The sequence below is a fragment of the Chlorocebus sabaeus genome, chromosome X (assembly GCF_047675955.1).
Source record: "Chlorocebus sabaeus isolate Y175 chromosome X, mChlSab1.0.hap1, whole genome shotgun sequence".
In the NCBI taxonomy this organism is placed as follows: Eukaryota; Metazoa; Chordata; class Mammalia; order Primates; family Cercopithecidae; genus Chlorocebus; species Chlorocebus sabaeus.
In genome coordinates this window covers 23,419,643-23,446,422 of record NC_132933.1, presented here as the reverse complement: position 1 = coordinate 23,446,422, position 26,780 = coordinate 23,419,643, and the positions used below count along the sequence as shown (strand labels likewise).

Here is a 26,780-nt window from a genome sequence, read left to right as displayed (position 1 = left end):
AAACAACCAGAATTTATTTCTCACAGTTCTGGAGGCAGGAAATCTGAGATCAGGGCGCCAGTATGGTCAGGTTCTGCTGAGGTCTCTTTTCTGGGTTGCAGACTGCCAAGACTTCTCATTGTATCCTCACATGGCAGAAAGAGAGTGAGGGAGCTCTCTGGGATCCCTTTTATAAGGGCACAAATCCTATTCATGAGGGCTTTACCCTCATGACCTAATCACCTCCTATTACCATCATATTGGGGGTTAGGATTTTAAGATCTTGATTTGGGGATGGTACAAACATTCAGTCCATTGAAGTGGGTATGAGTGTTATTCAGATTATCTGTTTTATCTAGTTGAGTTTTGGTAGCTTGTGGTTTTCAAGGAATTTGTCCATTTCTTCTAAGGTGTTGAATTTATGAGTATAAAGTTGCTTATACCATACTCTTAGTGTCCTTTTAATGGCTATAGAGATTGTAGTGCTAGTCCCTGTTTCATTTTTTATTTGCATCTTCTGTCTTTTTATCTTTGTGAGTCTTGCTAGAGATTTATCAATTTTGTTGGTTTTTTTTAAAGAGCCAACTTTTTGTTTCATTGATTTTTCTCTATTTTCCTATTTTCAATTTCATTGACTTGTGCTTTTTATTATTTTCTTCCTTTTGCTTGCTTTGGGTTTATTTTGCTCTTCTTTTTCTAGTTTCTTGAGGTAGGAGCATAGATTATTGATTTCAGACTCCCCCCTCCCTTTTTTTTTTTAATTTAAGCTTTTCATGCTATAAATTTCCCTCAGCACTGCTTTGGCTGCATCTCATAAATTTTAATAGGCTGAATTTTGTTGTCATTTAGACCTGTGAATTTAAAAAGTTTCCTTTGACAGACACATGGTCTGACCAACAGATTGTTTAGAAGTATGTTGTTTAATTTCTAAATGTTTGAGGATTTTTCTTATTGATTTCTGGTTTGATTCCATTATCTTCAGATAACATATTGTATATGATTTCAGTTCTTTAAAATGTGTTGAGGTTGGTTTTATGATCCAGAATGTTGAGTTTCTTGGTGAGTGTTTCATGAGTGCTTGAAGAAAAATCATATTCTGCTGTCGTTGGGTGGAATGAGATGGGTAGTGCAAATAAGTAGGCTGTGTATATATGTATAATCTGCAAAAACATGTTGAGAATAACTTTTTTACCTTTTTTTTTTTTTTGGCAGAATTGCTCCTGCATTGCTAAGACAAGCATCATATGGCACCATTAAAATTGGGATTTACCAAAGCTTGAAGCGCTTATTTGTAGAACGTTTAGAAGGTCAGTATACTCACCCTCTTTTGAGGTGATACTCAAAGGGATTGTTGAAATCATACTTGGTGAGAAGTGTTGGTCATGAGGTGCCTGAGAATAGAGGAGAGTCACTGCAAAGACAAAGTGAGCTTGTTCTAACTTGGAATAAATCTTTGCAGAGGTGATATATGAATTAGAGAGACCTGTTCTTCAAATTTTGTCCCTTTTCCTATCGACAAACAAGGCACGTGATCATCCCAAAAGAAACATGGAACAATCTTGTCCAGAAAATTAATGCTATCTTCATCAATAAGAGGACTTCAACTGTAAGGCATTTTCTAGCTGGCAATTTTGATAAGCTTTTATTAGGTGGAATAATTTTAGGCTACTTTCTAAATTCTGATGTACCTATGGCTACCTTACGAATATTCAGCATTATCATATGTCTGTTTGCTGCTGTAGCATTTTCCATCATGATACTACACTAAATGGTTATTTTACCACAGGCCTGGGGCTGTTGGATGTTTGGGGACAGCTGGAAAGCCTTTCGGTTAGTAATGTCCTTTGAATCACTTTATTGTCCTAAAGTCAACTTTTTCTGAAGCCTTTTTTGGGGGATCGTGAAGGGTTCTCTTCCACCTCTTTCTGAAATATTTTTCTTTCATAGATTCTTCACTTGGGTTTATTTAGTTTCTATTTGTGGGGTCTTCATGGTGTGAAGGAGCGGTAAAGATTGAATTTCACTATATAACAATGTGCTCTGTGGTTTCTTTGTTCTTTTTTCTTGCTGAGGAGACTTAGTTCTAAATTATTGTTTTTTCATATTTGACTACAGAAATCTTTTGTAAATTAACAGAGGCTAGGAGAGATCTCAGGCCTATCAAAATTAATATTCAGATAAGTTTTTTGTGTTAGACAGAGGACTTTCTCTTTTAACATTCTGTTCCCGAATCTTTAGAGTTAACGATTACCCAGAAAAATACTTAAAAAGCATGTTCTTTAGATGTTTGAAAAGATCAAAGGGGAAATACCACCTTCTGAATTCGTGTGTGGGATATTGATAGTTATGAAGAAGAAAAGGACGTGTTCCAGCCAGTGTCCTTTAGAAATAATGATTTTTTTTTTGAGACAGAATCTTGCTCTGTCGCTCAGCCTAGACTTCAGTGGCGCCATCTTGGCTCACTGCAAGCTCCGCCTCCCGGATTCACGCCATTCTCCTGCCTCAGCCTCCCAAGTAGCTGGGACTACAGGCGCCTGCCACCACACCTGGCTAACTTTTTGTATTTTTTAGTAGAGACGGGGTTTCACCGTGTTAGCCAGGATGGTCTCGATCTCCTGACCTCGTGATCCACCCGCCTCGGCCTGTCAAAGTGCTGGGATTACAGGTGTGAGCCACTGCGCCCAGCTGAAATAATGATGTTTTTAGAAATGATTTACATTTTACAAGTTTTAATATATTTTAGCACTGAATTGAGATGTAGAAATATTTGAGTTTCTTTATTTTCCTAAGCTTTTTGGTTCATTTCTAAAGTCATCTCTCTAACCAAGTTTCCCTTTCTCCAGTAGGTCAGTACTGTGTTCTCAAACTGGTACCTAATACAAGCAGACCTTTCTTTTTCTTTTCCTTTTCACAGATGAAACTCTTTTAATTAATATGATCTGTGGGGTAGTGTCAGGAGTGATATCTTCCACTATAGCCAATCCCACCGATGTTCTAAAGGTAAGAGAGACACAGTGTGATTTGAAAGGAGCATAAACTTTGAGTCAGATTTGGGTTCAGATTCTCGCTCTGTCACTTGCCAGCTGTAGAACCTTGGGCAAATCAGTTAACTGCATTAAGCCTCAATTTCATCATTTGAAAAACAAAGATAATACAGTGTTTATAACATAGAGTTGTAAAGGATTAGCGATTTTATATATATATATACTGCCTATCATTGTACTCAGTGTAGTAGATGCTCAATAAATGGCAATCAGTTTATTATGATATGCATTAATCCACTGGTCCTCACACTGGGGTATGCAAGGCCCTGTAGGTTCTTTCCAAGGGCTATGCAGTTTTATAGGAATCAATTTCCAGATCTCTCACATCCATTTGTACTCCATCTTAAAATTGGTCCAAGAATGAATCTGTACATAATAGCCCTTACTAAGTTTTACAAAAGAAAGACATGTCCCTGCCTATTCTAAATCTTGGTATGGTATGTTGACCTGTGGTATAATCTAGGATGCCAAACAGAGGGGTAAATTGAAATATAGTTTTTGGAGAAGCCTACTTTAATAACTAATTTGGGTACCTTAAGTCTGTCATGCTTCAGTCTTTTCCTGTTTTATTAATATTTCTATTAAGGGTTAGATTTGGCTTTAAAATGGTATATTTTGGACTGTATTGGAATATTCTGAATTCAGAACCAGAACAGTATAGGTTGGTGCTGCTGACTTGTTAAGAGTATAATTGGATTTCTTTAAGGTTTTATCAAGTCACGGACTGAAACATTTCTTTTAATATAAAATTTCATCTTATTTCATAAAATGGTAAATATTTTCTACTTATTAATGTATTTAAACTTATGATTAGTTAAAAGCACTAAATATAGAATTAAAATAAGTGAGGGGAACCCAAAGTTTTAAAAAATTATTTTAAAATTATTTTAAGGGAATTGTGAGAGAAAAGTAAGAGGACACATGCTTTTTAAAATTTGACCACTAGTGAAACCACAAGTGGCTAGGTTAGCAAAGGTGAGATCTGTTTATTGCAGTTCAGAGAGGGGTTTGAGAACTGAGAGAACGACTTGAAAAACAACACATATGAAATAAACCACTGGTGGTTGATGGATTAAAAATATGAGACAGTCTTTCTGGACTAAAATGATAGTAATTTACAGAATTTTTATATCATTTTAGATTTACAGAACAAAGTTTTGTCTTTTTTTTCAGTGTTTAGATTCAGGGAGTACATATGCAGGTTTATTACATGGGTGTATTGTATGATGCTGAGGTTTGGGATATGAATGATCCCATTACCCAGATAGTGAGCACAGTGCCCAACAGTTTTTCAACGCTTTTCCCCTCCTTCTCTCCCCCCTCTTATTATTCCCTGGTGTCTATTGTTGCCATCTTTGTCCATGAGTATGCAATATTTAGCTCCCACTTACAAATGAGAACATGCTGTATTTGATTTTCTGTTCCTGCACTAATTCATTTAGGATAATAGCCTCTAGCTCAATCCATGTTGCTGCAAAGGACATGATTTTGTTCTCTTTTATGACTGCATAGTATTCCATGGTGTATGTGTACCACATTTTCTTTATCCAATCCAACGTTGGTGGGCACCTAGGTTGATTCCATGTCTTTGCTATTGTGAATAGCGCTGTGATGAACATAGGAGTGTATGTGTCTTTTTGGTAGAATTGTTTATTTTCTTTTGGATATATACCCAGTAATGGGATTGCTGGGTTGAATGGTAGCTCTGTTTTAAGTTCCTTAAGAAGTCTCCAAATTGCTTTCCAAAGTGGCTGAACTAATTTACATTTCCACCAACGGTGTCTAAGCATTCCCTTTTCTCTGCAGCCTCGCCAGTGTCTGTTGAAACAGTGTCTGTTTCTAATAATAACCATGCTGACTGGTGTGAGATGGTATTTTGTTGTGGTTTTGATTTACATTTCTCTGATGATTAGTGATACTGTGCATCTTTTCATGTTTGTTGGCTGCTTGTATGTCTTCTTTTGAGAAGTGTCCGTTCATGTCTTTTGCCCACTTTTTAATGGTGTTATGTGGTTTTTGCTTGTTGAATTAAATTCCTTATAGATGCTGGATACCAGATTTACATCAGATGCATAGTTTGTGAATATTTTCTCCCATTCTGTAGGTTGTCTGTTTACTCTGTTGATAGTTTTTTTGTTGTTGTTGTGAAGAAGCTTTTTAGTTAAATCAGGTCCCACTTGTCAATTTTTTGTTTTGTTGCAATTGCTTTTGAGGACTTAGTCATACATTCTTTCCCAAGGCCAATGCCCAGAATGGTGTGTCCTAGGTTTTCTTTTAGGATTCTTATAATTTGAGGTCTTACATTTAAATCTTTAATCTGTCTTGAGTTAATTTTTGTATATGGTGAAAGGTAGGGGCCCAGTTTTATTCTTCTGCATATAGGTGGTCAGCTATCCCAGCACCATTTATTGAATAGGGAGTCCTTTCCCCATGCTTATTTTTGTTGACTTAGAACAAGTATTTATGAAGATAATTTAATTGAAGAGTTCCTTGTTCCTCTTACTCTCAGCAGACAACCCGACCTCCTATGGCCTGGCCTTATACCTCTCAATTTCGTGTCCTTTCTACCTTACATGTGTAAACTTCCATCTATACCCATCCTTATCTTGTCTTACTGTAGTGGTTTTCCAGACCAGACTAGTATTACCTGGGAACTTGTTAGAAATGCAAATTATCAGGCCCCATCCCACACCTACTGTATCAGAAAAGGTAGGATGGGGCCCAGCAGTCTGGTTTGACAAGCCCTTCAAGTGATTTTGATACATGCTTAAGTTTAAAAAAAACCCTGGTTACTCTACTTTTATTCACTTCTGTTTCATCAGGGACCTTTCTCTATCATTTGTCCTCTTTCTCTTCAGTGTCTTCTTCTTTACTAGTTATCTGCTCTCAAATGATAACTATGGTCAAATCGCTCTATCCTAAAATATTTTCTTGACCCTCTGACTTCAAAACACCATGCTATCTCTTTCCTTACCTTCTCATTCAGATTTTACAAGAGTAATCTTTACATTTCACATTTCCTCCATAACCTGCTGTAATCACTCCTGCTACTTGATTGAAATCACTCTCCGCAGGGTCATCAGTAATGTCCTCATTATCCAATCCAGTGGACATTTTAGTTCTCATCTTACTTATCATATTTTGACTAATTCCTTCTACTTGAAGTTCTTTTTTGGTTTTGTTACTACACTATTTAGATTCTTTTAGTTTTCCTATTCCTTAGTTTCATTTGTGGGCTTCCTTTTTATGCATATACTTTAAGTCTTTTTCTCCTCCCACCCAAGGTTCCATCTTTAGCTCTTTTCTCCTCTTCAGTCTCTCCCTGGTGGCCTTTTTCATTCTTTTTAAAAATATTATTATTATTATTATTATTGAGATAGAGTCTCACTCTGTCGCCCAGGCTGGAGTGTGGTGGCGCAATCTGGGCTCACTGCAAGCCGCGCCTCCTGGGTTCATGCCATTCTCCTGCCTCAGCCTCCCAAGTAGCTGGGATTACAGGTGCCCGCCACCACGCCCGGCTAATTTTTTTTATTTTTAGTAGAGACAGGGTTTCACCATGTTGGCCAGGATGGTCTCGATCTCCTGACCTCGTGATCTGCCTGCCTCGGCCTCCCAAAGTGCTGGGATTACAGGCGTGAGCCACTGTGCCCGACTGCCTTTTTCATTCTTAATACTTTAGCTCTCACTGTACCAGTTAGGTTATAGGCTAAGCTACTGTCACAAAGAAACTAAAAAATAAAACGTCTCCATATACAAGTTTATTTCTCTCTCATGTAACCATCTAGAGGACTGCAGTTAATGCTGGTAAGGCAGCACTACTTCATGTATTCATCCAGGATCCAGTTTTCTTCATTTTTGTTGCACTGCCATCACCTAGGGCAGGGATTGGCAAACTACTGTCTGTGGGCCAAATCTGACCCACTGCCTGTTGTAAATAAAGTTTTATTGGAACGCAGCCACTCCATTTGTTTATTTATTGTTTTAAAGCTTTTGTGCTTCAGTGGCAGAGCTGAGTAGTCACAACAGAGGTTATAAGCCCTGCAAAGCCTAATATATTTACTGTCTGGACCCTTATAGAAAATGTTTGTTGACCCCTGTCCTGTGGTATTATTTTAATCTGTACAATTGAAGTTGGAGCACCATCAAACCTTCATTCCAGCCCATGGGGAGAGAGTAAAGGGAAAGCAGTTTCCTTTTGATTTGTCAAAAATAAAATCAGGAAAAGTTTTAAAGTTTATCGTATGCAATAAGAGAAAGTACAGATCTTGATCCAGGATACTTCAAACCGAGTGACAACAAACTTATCTTACAGTACAGTTTATAAAGCAGAAGGGCAGAAACATTTTGACCTTTTTTGTGATCGACTGTTATAAATTATCCTTCTTTTAAAGGCAAACAGCTGTTTAAGGTGATTGTCTATAGTTATTGGTTTCATTTCACTGAAGCATTCTGACAAAGATATAAAGCTTATGTTTTGTTGTTATGATTAGAGATAGCAGTTCTGAAGAAATAGGAAGACTTAAGTTTCGGTTCCCTGATGATGGGTGTCTGGTCTTGGGCTTTATCTCAATTGTCGCCTCCATTTTTATCTTTAACAGTTTAAATCTTTAAATATGTAGTTTTTGATAAGCAATTCCAAACATATGAGTGAGTAGAAAATAACATAGTACATTGAACATCTTTGTACACATCACCGAGATAGCTTGAGATTTTGCTAGACGTGCTTTTTTATTCCCTTTTTCTGAATTATTTTAAGGCACATTCCAGACGTTGTCATTTTTCCCCCCTATACTTCGATGTGCATCTCATAAAAGGAATATTTTTCTATATAACCACGATGCTATTGTTACATTGAACAAAATTAACGTTTATTCATTAATAACATCTAATAATCTATGTTCACATTTCCAGACTGTCTTATATTTTACAGTTGATTTGTTTAACTTGGGTTCCAAAGCCTATGCATTATATTTAATTGTTATGTTTCTTAAGTCCCTTTTATTCTAGAGTACCCTACTCCTGTCCATATACCTTTTATTTATTTATTTATTTATTTATTTGCTTTTTGCCATTAACTTGTCAAATAAATGGGATCAGCTCTCCTTTAGAATTCCCAAGTTTTGGATTTGTCTTTTGTAATTTAGTCCTCTAAATCTTCTATCTGTAAAAGGAAGGTTTCTGTAAAGGTCATACTGAGTCATGTGAGGAGACACACAGTGTTTGGTTGTCCCAATATAGGTATGTTAAGATTGATCAGTGGGTTCAGGTGTGACAGTTCGATTTCTCCTTTGTAGTTTCCTGTCAATCCTTCATCTAATGGTTTCATCCATTGGTGACTATTACCTGAATCAATTGTTTCATTTAAGGTCGCAAAGTGGTGATTTTCTGATTCCATCATTCCATCCATGTTTCTTAGCTAGAATTCTTCTGCAAGGACAACCTTTCTTTTTTTTTTTTTTTTTGAGATGGAGTCTTGCTCTGTCACCCAGGCTGGAGTGCAATGGCGTGATCTCAGCTCACTGCAACCTCCATTTCCTGGGTTCAAGCAATTCTGCCTCAGCCTCTCGAGTAACTGGGATTACACAGGTGCACACCACCACGCCTGGCTAATTTTTGTATTTTTAGTAGAGACGGGGTTTCGCTATGTTGGCCAGGCTGGTCTCAAACTATTGACCTCAGGTGATCTGCCCACCTTGGCCTCCCAAAGTGTTGGGATTATAGGCGGCCAAGGACAACTTTTTCTCATTTAGTAGGGCGTTTGGCTATTCTGAAATACAGGTGATTTCCTTCTAAGCAAGACACTGGGAAGTTTCAACCATTATTTCTGTACATGTTCCATTCTGAAAGACTTAGTTCCATGGCTACATCTAGCTGCAAGAAAGGAGAGTAGATTTTGGGAGACAACTAATATCTACCACACTACCCAGACCTGCTGGGTCATCTAAACTAGAAACCTAGATCATCTTTGATTCTTCTATATCTTTGCTTCCTTCTAGTATTGGATTAGATACCAAGTTTCTACAGATTTTGCCTCATCTATCTTTCTCAACTCTGTCCTTTCCGCACCATTCCTCTTGTAGGGCCTCATCTCAGTAGCCTCCTAACTTGTCCCTTCACTCTAGTGTGTACTCCACTTCCTCAACCCATCCCCAGGTGAAGCTAGCAAGATCTATCTAAATCCATATCTGATCTACTATGTACTGCTTCTTTGCCTTTGTGTATGTAGCACTTGCTTCCTGAAATGTCTTTCTCATTTTCCTGGTGAATTTGTCCTTCAAGACAAAGCTCATAAACAGGGCCAGGACTAGGGCAAAACAAGTAAGGCAGTCCCCTTTGATGCAGAATGTAAGAAGGTGCCACAAAACTCAGTAATCAATATAAACAACATTTGTATGCAGTATTTTTAAGTAATCAAAATTAATGCAAAAAATTCATGATGAACCAGATACCAAGATTTCATATAACTCATCTCATTCACCTCACCCTAATCCTGGCCCTGTTGATTCCTAGCTTTAGTTAAATTTGATATTTGATTCATCATGGCTTTTTGTGGATTAATTTTGGTTAAAAATACCATATTGAGACATCATTTATCTTGATTACTGAGTTTTTCTTGTACTCCCTAACATTTCATGCCTAAGAAAAGATTAGTTTTGGTTAAAAAATATCATATTGAGATGTCATTTATCTTGATTACTTAGGTTTTCTTGCACTCCCTTACATTTCATGCCTAAGAAAAGCACTTCACTTGCCTCATGCTAGTCCCTGTGTTGCTCAGGAATCACCTCCTTAAAGAAGTGTTCTACTTACCACAGTGTATTAGTAGTTTTGATTTGTCTTTGTGACAGTTTGTATCTTGATTTAATGGGTTTAGGTTTTTATAATTATAATATTTTAAAACTCTTAGTAGTAACAGTTAACTTTCTGCATAAAGGCATGTTGCCATTACATGACTTACTAAATACATTTGTTGAAACCTAGAATGGTAGCATAAAAATCAGGCCTACATTTGGGCCACTAGTATTTAGTGACTGATTGTATGTGTGCAGAGTCTGTGGGGAATTGTACCAAACCTTTTACACGGCCATTTAATGCTATCTTTCCTTTCTTGCAGCTCTGAAAGGCCACTTGGCAGAATATAATATCATGCTTTTTATAAATAGAACTCAACTTAAGGTCTCATAAACATAAAATTATATTTTAAAACACATTTTTCCTTTTTATAATTACATAAGCAATGCATGTTTAATGTAGAAAAATGTGGAAGGCAGAAAAAACACAAAAGAGAAAAATGCTTACTTGTAGCCTCACCACTCAGACATAAACCACTGTAAGTATTTAGTTTTATATGTTCACCTCGTCTCTTTGCTGTGCTTATGGATATTTTTAAGTTTACATGTTTTTAATAAAAATGATATAGTACTTTGCAGTATTTTTTTTTCTGGTTAGCAATTTTTGATATCTTTCAGTGTCAGCAAATACCATCGTACAACAAAATTTTATGGCTCCATAGTATTCTATTAAATGAATGTATAATTTCTGTAACCAATCTGTGTAGTTGTTGTTTTTGGATATTAAGTTGTTTCTAATTTTTCACTAAATGAGTCATTTCTTAGTCCTGCTGAGCACTTGTTCTTTCTTTTCCCCAGATTTTCTTCTAGCTCCAGAAATAATAGACTTAGTGTGAGGAATGTGAGGCTGATGAAAATCATCTTTATAAAATACACTTTGACACAAATTCTTTTTCTATACAGTTTAACTAATTAACTTTATCATAATAGCAGATATTTTTCTGGGATTCCTGAATACTGCTTTTTAAATTTTAGATAAATTTAAAATGAATTTAAATGAATTTAAAATGAATTTAGCATTTTGGTTCTCTCTGACAAAATAAAATGTTCACCTCTTTTCATTTTAGATTCGAATGCAGGCTCAAGGAAGCTTGTTCCAAGGGAGCATGATTGGAAGCTTTATCGATATATACCAACAAGAAGGCACCAGGGGTCTGTGGAGGGTAAGTATTCTTTTCCTGCTATTATTCTACACTCTCAGTTCCTATAATTTGCAAAGAATACTTTTTTAATATAAAGACATAAAATCGTGAATTATAATCCAGAAACTAAGGTAAGAAACTCCTCATCTCCTTTGAAAGGCCCAAAACTTATCACTGACCTTTTATTTCTGCATAATGTTTAGGTATTATACAGGTGGGGAAAGTTATTACATTATTTGAGATGGACATTTCGATCATATTCACAGTGAATGTAGTTGTTCAGTGTATTTTTTTTGCCAGTTTTGTACTAACACGATGATGTATGTCTTTGTAGTGTTTGTGTTCAAAAGCTGTTACTGGCCGTGTGCTGTGGCTCATGCCTGTAATCCCAGCACTTTGGGAGGCCAAAGCGGGTGGATCACTTGAGGTCAGGAGTTCGAGACCAGCCTGGCCAACATGGTGAAAGCCCATCTCAACTAAAAATACAAAAATTAGCCAGACATGGCAGTGTACGGCTGTAGTCCCAGCTACTCAGGAGGCTGAGGCAGGAGAATTGCTTGAGCCCTGGAGGTGGAGGTTGTAGTGAGCCAAGATCATGCCACTGCACTCCAGCCTGGGTGACAGGGCGAGACTCTGTCTCAAAAAAAAAAAAAAAAAAAAAAAGGGCTGTTACCTTAAACAATTTTTTAACCTAAAAAGTATAACATGTACTGTAAAATATCGAGAAAATATAGAAAAGTAAAAAGAAAAAAATCCAGTAGTCCCACTGCCTAGAGATAATTTCTGTTAAACTTTTTGTCATATTATCTTTCAGTCTTCTATCTATACTTTGCTTTGCATGACTGTTGCTCTAACTTTTTAATCCCTAAGTGTTGTAATATTAATAAGATTATTAGTAGAATATACAGAGAGAGTGGAATGGGAAATCTTTAATAGACTTAATAAAAATGAGAGCTTTGCTATTTTTCTTCCTTTATAATTTTTCATAACAAAAATTTCAAGCATAAGGAAAAATTGAAAGAATAGAACTATGAAATACATACCTGTGAGCTGGATTCGATGACTGTTAAAGTTTGGTCGTATTTGCTTTATCTGTTTATGTGTATACACACAAACACTCTCTCTTTTCAGCTAAGCTAAATGAAAGTAGGTTGCAGACATCATGGCACTCAATTAAATACTTAATTATGCATCTCCTAAGAATAAGGATATTCTTCTACATAATAACAATACCATTATCATATCTAAGAAAATTAACAAGTCCCTAATACCTAATATCTAGCCCATATTAGAATTTCCTGTTAATGAGACCAGGCTAATTTATAATTTATTTTCTTCCTTCCTTCTTCTTCTTTTTTTTTTTTTTTATTTGACAGAGTCTCGCTTTGTTGCCTGGGCTGGTCTTGATCTCCTGGCTTCAAGTGATCCTCTGGCCTTGGCCTTACAGATGTGAGCCACCATGCCTGGCCAGGCTAGTTTGCTTATAAAATGTTTCCTGATTGTGTTTAAGTTGTTTCTCTGTCTTTTGTATTTCCTATAAACTGTAAGTAGGGTATATTGGCTTGATTAGATTCATGTTAAACATTTTTGGTAAGGGTGCTTCATAGGTGATGCTGTATATTTCATACTGCATCACAGCAAGAGGTACATAATATTAGTTTGTCCCATGATTAGTGGTACCAAGTTTGATTATTTGGTAAGATAACGTCCACCAGATCTCGCCATTGTAAAACATAAGTTTTTTTTTCCCCCTCCTTTGCAATTAGTAAGTAATCTGTGAGGTGATAATATTCTAGTAACGTGCATATATCCTAATATCTAATCACCTTTCATCTAACTAATGGTCTTTGCATCCATTAATGGTCCTTGAGGTTTGCTTTTTGGTAATAGCAGGGTACACTTTCTTGATATATCTAATTTAAAGCCAGAAAATAGAACTAACTAGAACTTTCTCATAAACTGATGATAAGGAACAAAAACAGAGGAATAAATAGAATTGGAGATTTTTTCACAGGAGCATAGCTACTTTATATTTTATTGTAGTAAAAGTAGGCATAACATAAAATTTGCCATCTTAACCATTTTTGATGGTTCAGTAATGTTAAGTACATTCACATTGTTGTACAACTGATCTCCAGAACTCTTTAGGTCTTGTAAAACTGAAACTCTATACCCATGAAGCAGTTCCCCATTTCTCCTTCCCCTAGCCCCTGCCAACCCCATTCTATTTTCTGTCTCTATCAATTTGACTATTATAGGTACTTCATGTAAGTGGATTCATATAATATTTATCTTTTTGTGACTGGCTGATTTTATTTAGCATAATATTCTCAAGGTTCATCCATGCAGTAGCATGTGTCAGAATTTCTTCCTTTTTAAGGCTGAATAATATTCCATTGTATGTATATACCACATTTTGTTTATCCATTCAACCATTGATGGACATTTGAATGGCTTCTGCCTTTTGCCTATTGTGAATAATGCTGCTGGGTAAATGGGTGTGCAAATATCTTTTTTAGACCCTGCTTTCAATTCTTTTGGTTATATAGCCAAAAGTGGAATTGCTGGATTATGTGGTAAATCTATGTTTATATTTCGAGAAACTGAACATAACTGTTTTTATGATCCAGGCTACTTACATAATCTAGGCACCTAACATAAAGAAGCAAAGTACATTGTTGAATGTATTCTTCTGAGACAGACATGTTTTATTTGCATGTTAAAAATACAGGACTTAGTTTTCATTTCAACAAGAAAATATGTTTGCATTTTTCTTCAAACATGCTCATCTTTGTTTGTTTTATCTTCTCGCTCTGATTGTAACATGAATAATGAAAACATTTCACTTTCTTCCTAACTTCATTGTAAGAAAAAATGGCACGAGTACAATAACAAAGTATAACTAGCACTTACCACAGATTTGGAGAGAGAGTAGCGTGGTGGGGACTGTGGTCCTAGAAAGCACAGTCCCCATTGAGAGAGGACAGCTACTCCTTAGCTCCAGACCATTGCTGCCATGCGTTGACGGTGAGCCCAGTGTGGTCAAATTTTCTGGCCTTTCAAGAGATGCTGGAAATCTGCATTTCTGTGTGAAATATCCTGATTTTTACATATTAACAGCCAATTCAGTCTTTTGGAAACACTGTGGGCCACTCAAAACATGTCTATAGCCTGATTTTAGACTGTGGGCTCCAGTTTGGGGCCTTTGTTCACCAAAGCAGTCTTCTGTGAAGGGTGCCCTCTTTATGAGAAGCAGGTCAAAGAGCCAGCAAGGAAGGCACGCTTTCGCTAGCCAGCCATATCAGCATAATCAAGCATCTTGGCACAGCTGTGTCACTTCCACTTCATTTTATTTATTTATTTATTTATTTATTTATTGAGACGGAGTCTCGCTATGTTGCCAGGCTGGAGTGCAGTGGCACGATCTCAGCTCACTGCAACCTCCGCCTCCTTGGTTTAAGCGATTCTCCTGCCTCAGTCTCCCGAGTAGCTGGGATTATTATTATTAGTTTTTAAAGTGAAAGCAAGTTTATTAAGTAAAGGAATAAAGAATGGCTACTCCATAGGCAGAGCAGCCCCACTTTATAAATTGAGTTTGGGAACTTAGAGATAACTGAAAACTTTTTAATATAGTAATTATCCCAGAAAGCAGATGTCCGCATGGTATGTTATTTTCAACTTTAAATGACACCTAAACACAATTATAAAAGTAAAACATTCATTGTGAAAATGTGAAAAGAAATAGATAGGCATAAAAATGAAAATTAACATCTCTTATCCTAATACCAGAGGAAAAATATATTTTGATGTATTTCGTTCTAATCCTTTCTAAGAATTTGGCATGTGCGTGTATACCTTTTCCCCTGAAGATAGAATAATACTATATATAATTTTATGCCTTGCTTTATTTAACATGCTATCGTAAGCATTTTCTTGTGTCGTTAATAAATGTGTCTTTTAATGTACTAGCAACCCTGTGTTGTAATGGGGGCTGTGATAGGAGCATCGTGCTAGCGAGTGAAACCCTGGTAATGTTACGACAGCAGGAGTTGTTAGCAAAGGACCACTTTCCCTTGACTTTTTCTCTTGCTTCTTCATACCTTTGCTGTCACCCTAGTGTTTGTCCTTTCTGCACATCTGAAAATTCTGTGAGTTAAACTTGAAAGCTGTCTTCCCCCCACTGATTTTTGCTTCATGATTTTATTTATAACAGCTTTATTGGGAAAATTCACATATTATAATGATAATTCCCAAATTCTTTATTGGGATAATTCACATAAAAGTCACCATCTTTAAAGTATACGATTTAATTGTTTTTAGTGTATTCACAGATTTGTGCAGCCATTACCACTGTCTAAGTTTAGAACATTTTCATTGGGAGGCCGAGATGGGCGGATCACGAGGTCAGGAGATCAAGACCATCCTGGCTAACAAGGTGAAACCCCGTCTCTACTAAAAATACAAAAAAAAAAAAAAAAATAGCCAGGCGTAGTGGCGGACGCCTGTAGTCCCAGCTATTTGGGAGGCTGAGGCAGGAGAATGGCGTGAACCTGGGAGGCGGAGCTTGCAGTGAGCCGAGATCGTGCCACTGCACTCCAGCCTGGGCGACTGAGCAAGACTCCATCTCAAAAAAAAAAAGAAGAAGGAAAAAAAAAAACAACATTTTCATTACCAAAAAGAAACCCTTACCCTTTACCCATCACTTCTCATTTCCCCCAGCCCTCCTAGCTGCAGAGAACCACTACTCTACTTTCTGTCTCTATAGATTTGCCTGTTCTAGGTATTTCATGTAAATGGAATCAGGCAATATGTAGACTTTTGTGACTGGCTTCTTCCACTTAGCATACTGATCTTAAGGTTTATCCATGTTGCAGCATGTATCAGTACTTTTTTCTTTTTTATGGCTGAATATTAATTCCATTGTGTGGATATGCCATATTGTATTTGTCCCTTCATCAATTAATGAGCGTTTGGGTTCTTCGTACATTTTAGCTATTATAAATACTGCTATGAACATTTCTGTACACATTTTTGTATGAACATATATTTTCAGTTCTCTTGGTTATATACCTAGGTGTAAAATCGCTTGCTCATATGGTAATCTGTGTTTAACTTTTTGAGGAAATGCCAAATTGTTTTCTACAGTGGCTGCCCCATAGCATGTAAGGGTTCCTATTTCTTCACTTCCTCACCAACGCTTGCTCTTTTACTTACTTATTTATTAATTAATTTTTTTTTTTTCGAGGCAGGATCTTGCTGTGTTGCCCAAGCTGGAATGCAGTGGTGCGATCATGGCTCACTGCAGCCTCAGCCTCCCAGGCTCAGGTGATCCTCCCACCTCAGCATCTCAAGTAGCTGTGACTACAGGCACATGCCACCATGCCTGGCTAATTTTAAAATCTTTTTAAGAGATAGAGTCTTACTGTATTGCCCAGGTTTGTCTAGAATTCCTGCTCAAGTGATCCTCCTGCCTCAGTCTCCCAAAGTGCTGGGATTACAGGCATAAGCCACTGCACCTAGCCTTCTTTTACTTAAAAGAAAAATCATTATAGTCCTCCTAGTAGGTATGAAGTGGAATGTCCTTGTGGTTTTGATTTGCATTTCCCTAGTGACTAATGATGTTTAGCATCTTTTCATCTGCTTATTGGCCATTTGTGTATCTTTTTTCAAGGAAATATCTTCAGGTCTTTTGGCCGTTTTAAAATTGGATCGTTTGCCTTTTTTGTTGTAAAAGTTCTTTATATATTCTTGATACCAGTCCCTTATCAGATATATGAGTGGCAAATGATTTTTTCCTTGTGTGTGTTGGCTCTTCACTTTCTTGGTGGTGTCTTTTGAGTCACAAAAGTTTTTAATTGTGATGAAGTCCAGTTGATCTTTTTCTTTCTTTTGTCTTTTATGCTTTGGGTGTCATATCAATTATTTTATTTTTAGTATAGCAAGTGAATTGGAAATTTGTAAATGTTCCCTTATTAGTCATTGATTTGAAAGAGTGACCTGTGTACTTCAGACTTGTATTTTTCTGTTACTTTTCAACTCCTGACCTATTTTGTTCACTCTAAGACATCATTCCCTTTATATTTCCTTGGTGCCTAATGTCACTTGTGTTTTGTAGGGTGTGGTTCCAACTGCTCAGCGTGCTGCCATCGTTGTGGGAGTAGAGCTACCAGTCTATGATATTACTAAGAAGCACTTAATATTGTCAGGAATGATGGGTGATACAATTTTAACTCACTTTGTGTAAGTAGGATGGGATGTGCTCATTTTATTTCCAGCATTTTGAGTACAAAAAGTCTCTTTTACTGAAATCCTCAGGTGGAATTTGATAACTGGTACGTATGGCCTAAATACCCTTGTCTCTTCTATTATCAGAACTTCAAGCCTTGTGAACACTTTATACTTCACAGAAATCCCAGGTGCTGTGGGGGCCTGGGTACTTCGGAATATTTTCTAATACAGCAGCCTATCAGAGGTCTGTCTGATTTACATTTGTCCATATACAGCCTCTGTATCTAATAAGCACATCTATTATTTGCTTTGGTTAATTTTATTTGAGAAAGCAAACTTTTCTCAATGGGAATCAGAAAAAAAGGGGTAAATAAGGTCTGTGAAACTAAAGCACAGTTTTTTGGCTAAAGACTGTTGCTAATCTCACTTTACGTTTTCTTTGTCTTGCAACCTTTATGATAATTTTGTTACTCAGATGCATTTGGCATATGATGCTGTGGTTTGAAAAATTTATGTAACTAATAGGTGGTGCATGATGCTTTCTACTTAGGAATCTTATTAGGTTTAGAAACTCTCCTTTTAAAAAGAGGCTGAGTTTCAGATTGAAAACTGAAGCCTTTGAATGATGTCTCTTTAGAAAAATTTCCTGTCTCTTTAGATTGTAATGAAAGGCCAAGTGCCAGGTTTTATCTGATGGGTCTGACTTATATTGTACAGTTTACATTTAGCCTAATTTCTGTTTAAGTGGGCAGGGAGTGGAAGTGGGGTCAATCTACTTAAACTTTTCCTTTCAGTTCCAGCTTTACATGTGGTTTGGCTGGGGCTCTGGCCTCCAACCCGGTTGATGTGGTGCGAACTCGCATGATGAACCAGAGGGCAATCGTGGGACATGTGGATCTCTATAAGGGCACCGTTGATGGTATTTTAAAGGTAAGTACATTGTGGATTTGGGTTACAATTTGGTTTTCTTTGATGTCTTAGACCTTCCTTCAGTTCTTATTATTAGTTGCTACATACCATTTTGAAGATGAAAGAATCATATTTTTTAGTAGCTTCTCAGTTATTCCCAGGTAGAAAAGCTGTCTCCTAAACAATCTGCTAATTTGCAGTGGTATTTAATATAATGATTCCCATTTGAATGCTTTAAAATACAGGATACTTTTATTAATAGTATCATGTAGAATTAGTGATAGAAAAGACAGATATCCCCCATTTGCCTACTTCATACAACACAGAGACCCTGCAATAGATAACTCAGTACTTAAGGAAAAAAGCCTGTACTTTATTTCAGTTCAGGGTTATGCTGTTGTTCACTGTGGCTTTGAAAGTTCCTGCTGTTGTGTTTGTGGGAACTGAATATTCTAAAAGTATTACGTAATTACTGGTGATATTATTGCTACTGAAAACAAATTGAGGCTAAAATATGATGTTGCCATATGGTTTCTCTCCTATTATCAGTTTTGTTTAACAATATTACATATTAGACACCATTTTAGTAGTTAGAGAGAAATTCCAGATATTACAAAAGTACTATAGGTATACAAACAGATAATCAGTATAGCCTAATAAGTGATAAACTCAGAGTTCTCAATTTGGAAGCATTGAGATAGGCTCCCTGTAGATGGTGGCATCTTGAATAACAATAACTCACATCCACTTAGTGCTTTTTTGTGTGTCAGGAACTGTCCTTATGAGACTTACGCGTATTCGTTCATTGAATCCTCACCATTACCCCACGAGGTAGACACTGCAGCACTGAAATTAAGTAAGCTGCCTAAGGTTTCACAGCCACTAAGTAGAACTGGAATTTAAACTCGGATCATTTGACCTCAAACTGACATTTACCTCTCCATTATGGTGCTTTCCTCATATTGGTGGCCAAGGGTTAGATTATAAAGGATACTGAATGCTATATTGAGGTGCTTGAAATTTTTTTTAACTTGTCAGGGAGCTGTTGAAAGTTTTTAATCAGATTAGCTTTGCATTAAATAGATGACTTTGGCTTTGTGGAGACTGGATCTACCACAGTGGTTCCTCATCTTGGGTACACATTGGAATCACTTGGGGGAACTTTCTCAGCTCCCTCCTCTACCTTAGACCAATTAACTCAAAACCTGCGGAGTAAGGTCCAGGTGTCAATATTTTAAACTATATCAGGTGACTGCAATGTTCACCCAAGGTTGAAGACTACTAAGGGGATAAGCCTGGAGCAGTGATTCTTAAAAGTTTAACATGCATCAGAATCACCTGGAGGGCTTGTTAAACTGCCGTTCACTTGGACCCATCTCCAGATTCTGATTTAGGAAGTATGGAATGGGACCTGGAAATTTGCATTTTTAACAAATTCCCATGCAATACTGATGTTGCTAGTCTGGAGACCACGCTTTGAGAACCACTGACCTACAGATAGGGAAGCTGAATAGAAGGCTCTTGTAATCTGAGAAAGAGGGGATGAAGACCTGAACTTGACCATGATAATGGAGATATAGAAGGTGGGACAGAGTCAAGAAAGAATTAGTTGATAGAGTCAACAAGATTTGGTTGACTAGATGTGGAGAGGTGTGGGAGAAAGGAGGTGTCAAAGATAAATTCTGGGTTTTTGGAGTTGGTGACCAGGTGGTGACATTCATTGACAGAGGCATCACAAGAGGAGCAGGTCTTGGGGGAGACATCATAGTTTTGGATACTCAGTTTGATATGCATGAGGAAAATCCAGTGGATACATTTGGATATTCTAGCCCTGACTCAAGACAGGGTTCGTGGATATAGATAAAAGCCCATGGAGTCATTAGCACACAGGTGGTATATAACTGTGGAGAGAGTTGACCAAGGAGAGTAGGTAGAAGAGTTCACAACCTTTTTGCCTTCCCAGCATACTAGAGTACTATAAAGTTCTTTCCTGTAATAATGATTGACTGAGGCAGCAATTCTCAGACCCTGGAAAGTATAGTTTGGCAAAAGCCCCCGTTGGTATTTCTGCATTTGACAATCACTGGTGTAGAGGGAAGAGCACTGGGCCAAGGAAAGAACACTGCGGAATACCAATATTTATTTATTTATTTATTTATTTATTTATTTATTTATTTATGCCCAGACTGGAGTGCAGTGGTGCGATCTCGTCTCACTGCAACCTCTGCCTCCTGGGTTCAAGCAATTCTCCTGCCTCAGCCTCCTGAGGAGCTGGGATTACAGGCACCCGCCACCACACCCGGCTTATTTTTGTATTTTTAGTAGAGACAGGGTTGCACCATGTTGGTCAGGCTGGTCTCGAGCTCCTAACCTCGTGATCCGCCCACCTTGGCCTCCCAAAGTTTTGGGATTACAGGCGTAAGCCACCGTGCCCTGCCCAGAATACCAGTTTTTAAGATCTTGGCAGATGAGGAACCTAGGAAAGACACCAAAGATGAGGAAACTTAGAGAGTAGTGTCATGGGAGCCAAAGGAGGAGTTTCAAGAAGGAATGAGTGGTTACTTAATGTCACATACAATAGAGATCTAATATGATAAGGACTGCAAAGAGTCTGTTGGATTTAATATTTTTTAGAAGGTTTGGTGAATTGGTGTTTGCAAAAGCCAGTTGCTGTGCATTGAGGAGTGTGTTTGATTATTCATTCAAGTAATAAAAAAGAAAAAAATCAAGCTGACGCTTGAAGAACCCCCTCCCACCCGCCACCAAAAAATGAAAGAAATGTTTGTCTTATGTGCTAAGCACTGTTCTAGGTTGTTGAGGATGTATTGGTAAACCATAATGTCCCTGTCTTTATGACACTTAGATTCTAATAGAAGGAGATAAACACAGGAAGTAATAATAGATAGACAAGTGTAAGAGCACTGTTTCAAGAAGATTGGTTAAAAGATTTACTATATAATAATATAGTAATAGCTAATATTTATTGAATGCTTATTCTGTCCCAGGCACTGTACATGGAGTATATCCTTTAACTCTCACAACAAAGTGGAGTAAATATTATCTTTCCTATTTTATAAAGGAGGAAACAGGTTCAGAGTAGCTAAATAATAACTTACACAAGATTACATAGCTAATAAGAGGCAGATCTGAGACTTAATCCACAATCTGTCTCATTCCGAAGTTTCTACTTACAACCACTATGCTGTTTTGAATCTGCAGAAACATGTTTTTATGTTGGTAGTAACCTTTAAGTACTTACATTTGCTCACTCATTTACTTATGTGCTACTAAAAATTTTTAATAGCAGTCATTTTTTAAAATGACTTTGTTCTATTTTGCCATTATGTATAATAGCGTCATACTTTATTATTTTGTCTATGCTTGTCTATAGAAGTTCTTTGTTTTCACACAACTGCCTTATGCCACAAGGTGCCTCCCAGTCCTCATGTTGTGAAGAAATTGGTCACTGTTTTTGGAAATTTATAAAGATTCAAGCCGGGTGCTGTGGCTTGCATCCTGTAGTCTTAGCTACTCGGGAGGATTGCTTGAGTCAGAGTTTGAGGCTGCAGTGAGCTACGTAGGCTTGCCACTGCACTCCAGTCTAGGCGACAGAGCAAGACCATGTTTCTTAATTTAAAAAAAAAAAAAAAGATCCAGATGGCTCATAAGAGTGTTAGAGACCCTTACTGTTTTTGTGTTCACCTCTTCAACAAATACTTACGGGAAAATTTCTTGTGCCAGACACTGTGTTAGGTGGTGGTGACACAATAGTGAACAAACAAAGCTAGTTTCTGATCTCTTGGAGATTACATTCTAGTTGAGGGAGACACAATAAACACACAATGCACAGCATAATTTTAGATAGAAATAGATGCTATGCAGAAAACAACAACATATTGCAGTAGTGACTCAGTAGTGGGGAACTACTTCAGCAAGGATGGTCAAGAAAAACCTCTGAGGGGGTGACATTTGAGCTGAGATCTGAATGATGACGAATTGGCCATGAGAGCTGGGAGAAAAGCATTTCATAAAGAGGGAACAGGTTACTAAAGGTCTGAGTTGGAAATAAGCTGGACATGTTCAAGGGTTAGAAAGAAAGCTAGTGTGGCTGAATGTGTGGTGAATAAAGGGAGAAACTAGTAGGAAATGAAACTGGAGAGAAAGGCAGCAGCTAAATCATGTAGGATCCTACAGGTCTTTGCAGAGAATTTGTAATTAGAATGAAATCCACCAGGAAGCCATTTGAGAGCTTTAAGCAGGAAGTGATATGCTCTGATTTATAATTTTAAAAGATTGTTCTAGCTTCTAGGTAGAGATTTTAGACCAATTAAAAGTCTATTGTGGTAGTCCAGGTCAGAGATTATGAGATTGGATGGTCTCTCAGAGGTCTCTTGTCATTTAACAGTCTAGGTTCTAGGTTATTCACATCTGGGCTTTATTTGGGGTGATTTTCACAATTTTCCAACATCAGTTTTGGTCTCAGACCTTTACTATTTGCTGAAGATCCACTGGGGGAAACATATTACCACTATATCTTCATAAATATTGTGCTTATTATTTTACTGTTTGTTCCCAAAAGTGGTTAGTAAGGACAATTATCTCTAGTATACTTAATGAACAGGATGGGATAAAGGATATTTACAACTCTGGCTTCTCATATTATTGTCTTATACAAATATTTCCTTTTTTTAGAATTGTGGTGGGTTTCACTTCACTATTGGAAAGGCAAAATAACATTTTTCAATGTCTAACACAATGCCTAACACACTGTAGTTACTTAGTAGGTATTTGTCCATTATATATGAACCGTTTCTGCTGGCTGAATTCAGCACATGCCACCAGTTTATAATGTTTATGCATAATTTATCATTTAATTCTCATAACCATGTATATAAGATCCCTGTTGTATAAAGTAGGAAACCAAAACTCAAAACACTTCACATTTTTCTTCATGTAATCCTCGAAGCATTCACATGAGGTAGGCCATGGCATTATATAGAATTTATAATGATGAAACAGACTCAGAGAAGAATAATAACTTGCCCAACTTTCTATTTTCTTACCCTGCTTTAGTTTTCTTTGTAGCACTTATTTTTGGATATAATATATATCAATTTGTGTATTTGTCAGCCCCACTAGAATATACACCCCATGAGGGTAGAGACTGCTGTGTAGGTTACCTATTGCTGTGTAACACATTACTCCAAAACTCACTGCCTTAAACATTTGTTATTTTGCAGTTTCTATGGGCCAGGGATTGCAACGCAGCTTAGCTGATTCTAGCTTAGGCTGTCTCCTGAGGTTGTAGTTCATATGTCAACTAGGGTTGCTGCCATCTAAAGGCCTGACAGGCTGGGATAGCTGCTTCAATGATCACTTGTGCAGCTGTTGGCCGGAGCCCTCAGTTCCTCACCATGTAGTCCTCTCCTCATCATATAGCAGATGGTTTCCTCTAGAGTGAATGAATCCAAGAGAGAATAAGACAGATGCTTTATTATGTATAATATATATTTTATAACCTAGCAATGGAAGTGACATATGTTCACTACTACTGTATTCTGTTGGTGACACAGACCAAATACTATGAGGTGGAGGCTACACAAGGGTACAAATAACTGGAGGTAGGGTTCATTGGGGGCCATCTTGGAGGCTGACTACCATAGACACTTCTTCTGTCTTGTTTATTAGTATATTCCCAACATCAAGAATGGTGCTTTGCATATGTATGGTAGGTAAATATTTATTGATTAAGTGGGTGGATGGATTTAGACTACAGATGAATTTAAAATGGACCTTCAGAGAAAAGACTATTCATGGAGCCATAAGTTGCTCTGAGGTGGGAGTGGAAGGTGATGTCAAATGTAGAGAAAGGTGAATTCACTCTGGTTTTGGTTATATCTTTCCTGCAGATGTGGAAACATGAGGGCTTTTTTGCACTCTATAAAGGATTTTGGCCAAACTGGCTTCGGCTTGGACCCTGGAACATCATTGTATCCTTTGAGAGGATGAAAGCAAGTGCTTCAAGCTCCCAGATAATTCTAGGCTATGGGAAGGAAAATTTGATTATTAAAGCCTTTTAGGCTAGTGAGAAACTCAAGCATCCCATTGGTGACCCTTGAGAATGGAATTAAGTAGAGAAACAGCTTTCAATTGGAGGCTAATACAAACTAAAGGGGATGGAAAAGATATGTCAGACTTTACTCTTTAAAACAAAATGACAACAAACACAGTTAATCTGGAAGGGGCTATGAAGTTTTTAGAAACCCTGATGGAAGAAGCCTACAGGAAAGTCCATGCTGAGGTGGTTCAGATTTCCTACCCCTAACTGTAGGACCAAAATAGCTGGGAAATAAAAACAGGACAGAAGACATTCATGGGGTGATGGAATCCACAGCCAAGTAGGCTTCTTTCTTCATGGGTGAATCTGTCTCCTTCAGTTGTGTTTGGAGTGCCTCCTAAGTGCAGAGCCATGTATTGGATACTGTGTGTGGTGTTGTGTGTATAATGGCAAGCACCACAGCGTTGGAAAGTAATTCCCTGCCCTTGTGGGGTCTGTAGACAGAGAGAGGGTATCTCGTTCCCTCTTGGAATCACTCTGATCTTATATGTTATCATTGATATTCTTGGTTACTCTGTGTGTGTGTGTGTGTGTGTGTGTGTGTGTGTGTGTGTGTGTTTGTCCTGTTTCCCCCTGAAGACTACAAATACATTAAGAGTTTTACTCTGTTTATGTTGTTCGATGCTAGTGATCTAAATGGGCACATGGTAGGCACTCAACACATGCTTGATTTGACAGGTGGTGTTTTAAAAAAGATTTTAAAGCAAATGAAGCTTAGAATAGCATAGACTAATTTAAGAGAATGCAATGCTAATTTTAGAACTAGCTTTGGCGTTCAGTATCAACCTGGTGATCTTCCTTGACTTACTCCAGTTTTTTATTACATACGAGCAGCTAAAGAGGCTTCAAATCTAAGAACTGAATTATATGTGAGCCCAGCCCTGCCAGCCTTTCTACTCCTTTGCCCTTTTCCCATGTTCTGATGTATTTTGACAATGTCGTAAGTGTTTACCAAGCCGTTGGTCTCCTAAGAGCCTCCTGATGGAAGAACAGTGGGGTGATTCAAAGTTATTTCTATGTTTGTGTTACCATGTTAACTTTTCCCCAAGAGAAAGTGTTAACATTGAGACTCTGGCCCCAGATTGGTATCTTCTATGAAGATGGATACTGATGGGTGACATTGAAAACGGCCTGCTTTCCAAATGTGGTTAAATGTAATTGGTTAGCCCCAGACTTGGGCTAGAGCAGAAGGCATAGGCCAGGGTGGTTATTGCTATATGTGTTACAGACCTCGGTTCTCATTAAAGTATTTATTGGCAGAATCACTTTGTCTTTGTCCTCATTTACTATTTTCTCCTTTGCCAACTCTTGAAATTATATTCTCCAGAGAGTAATAAAGAGAAGATGTCTATGAAATTGAGACTGGACTCTTAAAGTGCACTTTTATGAGATGAAAATGAGTGCGTTGTGTTTTCCCACTGCCATTCATGGTCATAATGCCACTGCTAAACGTTGGGCAGGTGGTTCTTTCTTAAACATGAATAAACAAGCAAGTGGCTCATTTGGAAGTTTCTACAGGTAAAAAGCTAAAAAAAAAAAGGCTTAAAATAGAAGCCTGTTCCCAGGGTTCTAATCATCTTACAGGTGTAAAGTTCTGGCTACTTTTTTTGTACTGGAACAGAGCCCGGCTCATTGTAGGCACTCAGATATTTGTGGAATTAATAGTTCTTCATCTTTATCCATTCATTAAGTTGTTCAACATTTATTATGTATCTATTATGTCTAGATTCTGGGACTATAAAATGACTAAGACATAGTGTCTGTTTTCAAGCTCACATTATAGAGGAAGAACAGATTTGTAAGTAAATAATTACAGTAGGACCTAAATACTATGTGAGAGATAAACAAAATGCTGTGTGGGAGCACAGAGGAGGAACAGCCTTACCTAGAGGATTTGCCAAAGGCTTCATAGCAGAAATGACACTTGAGCTGAGACAGAGGAAGAGTCGATGTTACCATGAGGATAAGGCATTATACATTTTGACAAATGTATAATATGTATCTATCATTATAGAATCATATAGAATGGTTTCACTGCCCTAAAAATCCTCTATGTCCCTCTTATTCATTCCTTCCTCTCCCCTAACCTCTGGCAACCACTGAGGCTTTTTACTGTCTCCATGTTTTTGCATTTTCCAGAATGTCGTATAGTTGGAATCATACTTTTCAGACTGGCTTTTTAAACTTACTTATATGCATATAAGGTTCCTCCATGTCTTTTCATGGCTTGATAGGTCATTTCTTTTTAGTACTGAATAATATTCCACTGTCTGGATGTACCAGTTTATTCATTCACCCACTGAAGGACATCTTAGTTGCTTCCAAGTTTTGACAATTATGAATCAAACTGCTATAAATATTTGTGTGTAGGTTTTTGTATAGACATTTTCAACTCATTTAGGTAAATATAATACCAAGGAGCACAATTGCTAGATGGTACGATAAGAGTAGGTTTAGTTTTGTAAGAAACTGCCAAAGTGTCTTGTGAAGTGGCTGTACCATTTTGCAT

General features: G+C 37.4%; 1 protein-coding gene across 4 annotated transcripts in view; it reads left to right on the top strand.

Moving 5' to 3' along the window:
* The window catches only part of SLC25A14 (solute carrier family 25 member 14), a 33,724-nt gene extending 8,191 nt beyond the window's left edge, over positions 1-25,533 (top strand). For all 4 annotated transcript variants that reach the window (XM_007992681.3, XM_007992680.3, XM_007992679.3 and 1 more), the window contains 7 exons: positions 1,192-1,286; positions 2,894-2,979; positions 10,942-11,037; positions 17,132-17,256; positions 18,039-18,174; positions 24,063-24,143; positions 25,085-25,533. In XM_007992681.3, the coding sequence (XP_007990872.1) occupies positions 1,192-1,286; positions 2,894-2,979; positions 10,942-11,037; positions 17,132-17,256; positions 18,039-18,174; positions 24,063-24,143; positions 25,085-25,126 (661 nt within the window). In that variant the 3' untranslated portion in view covers positions 25,127-25,533. The remainder of the gene's footprint in view (positions 1-1,191; positions 1,287-2,893; positions 2,980-10,941; positions 11,038-17,131; positions 17,257-18,038; positions 18,175-24,062; positions 24,144-25,084) is intronic.
* Positions 25,534-26,780: the final 1,247 nt, after the last annotated feature.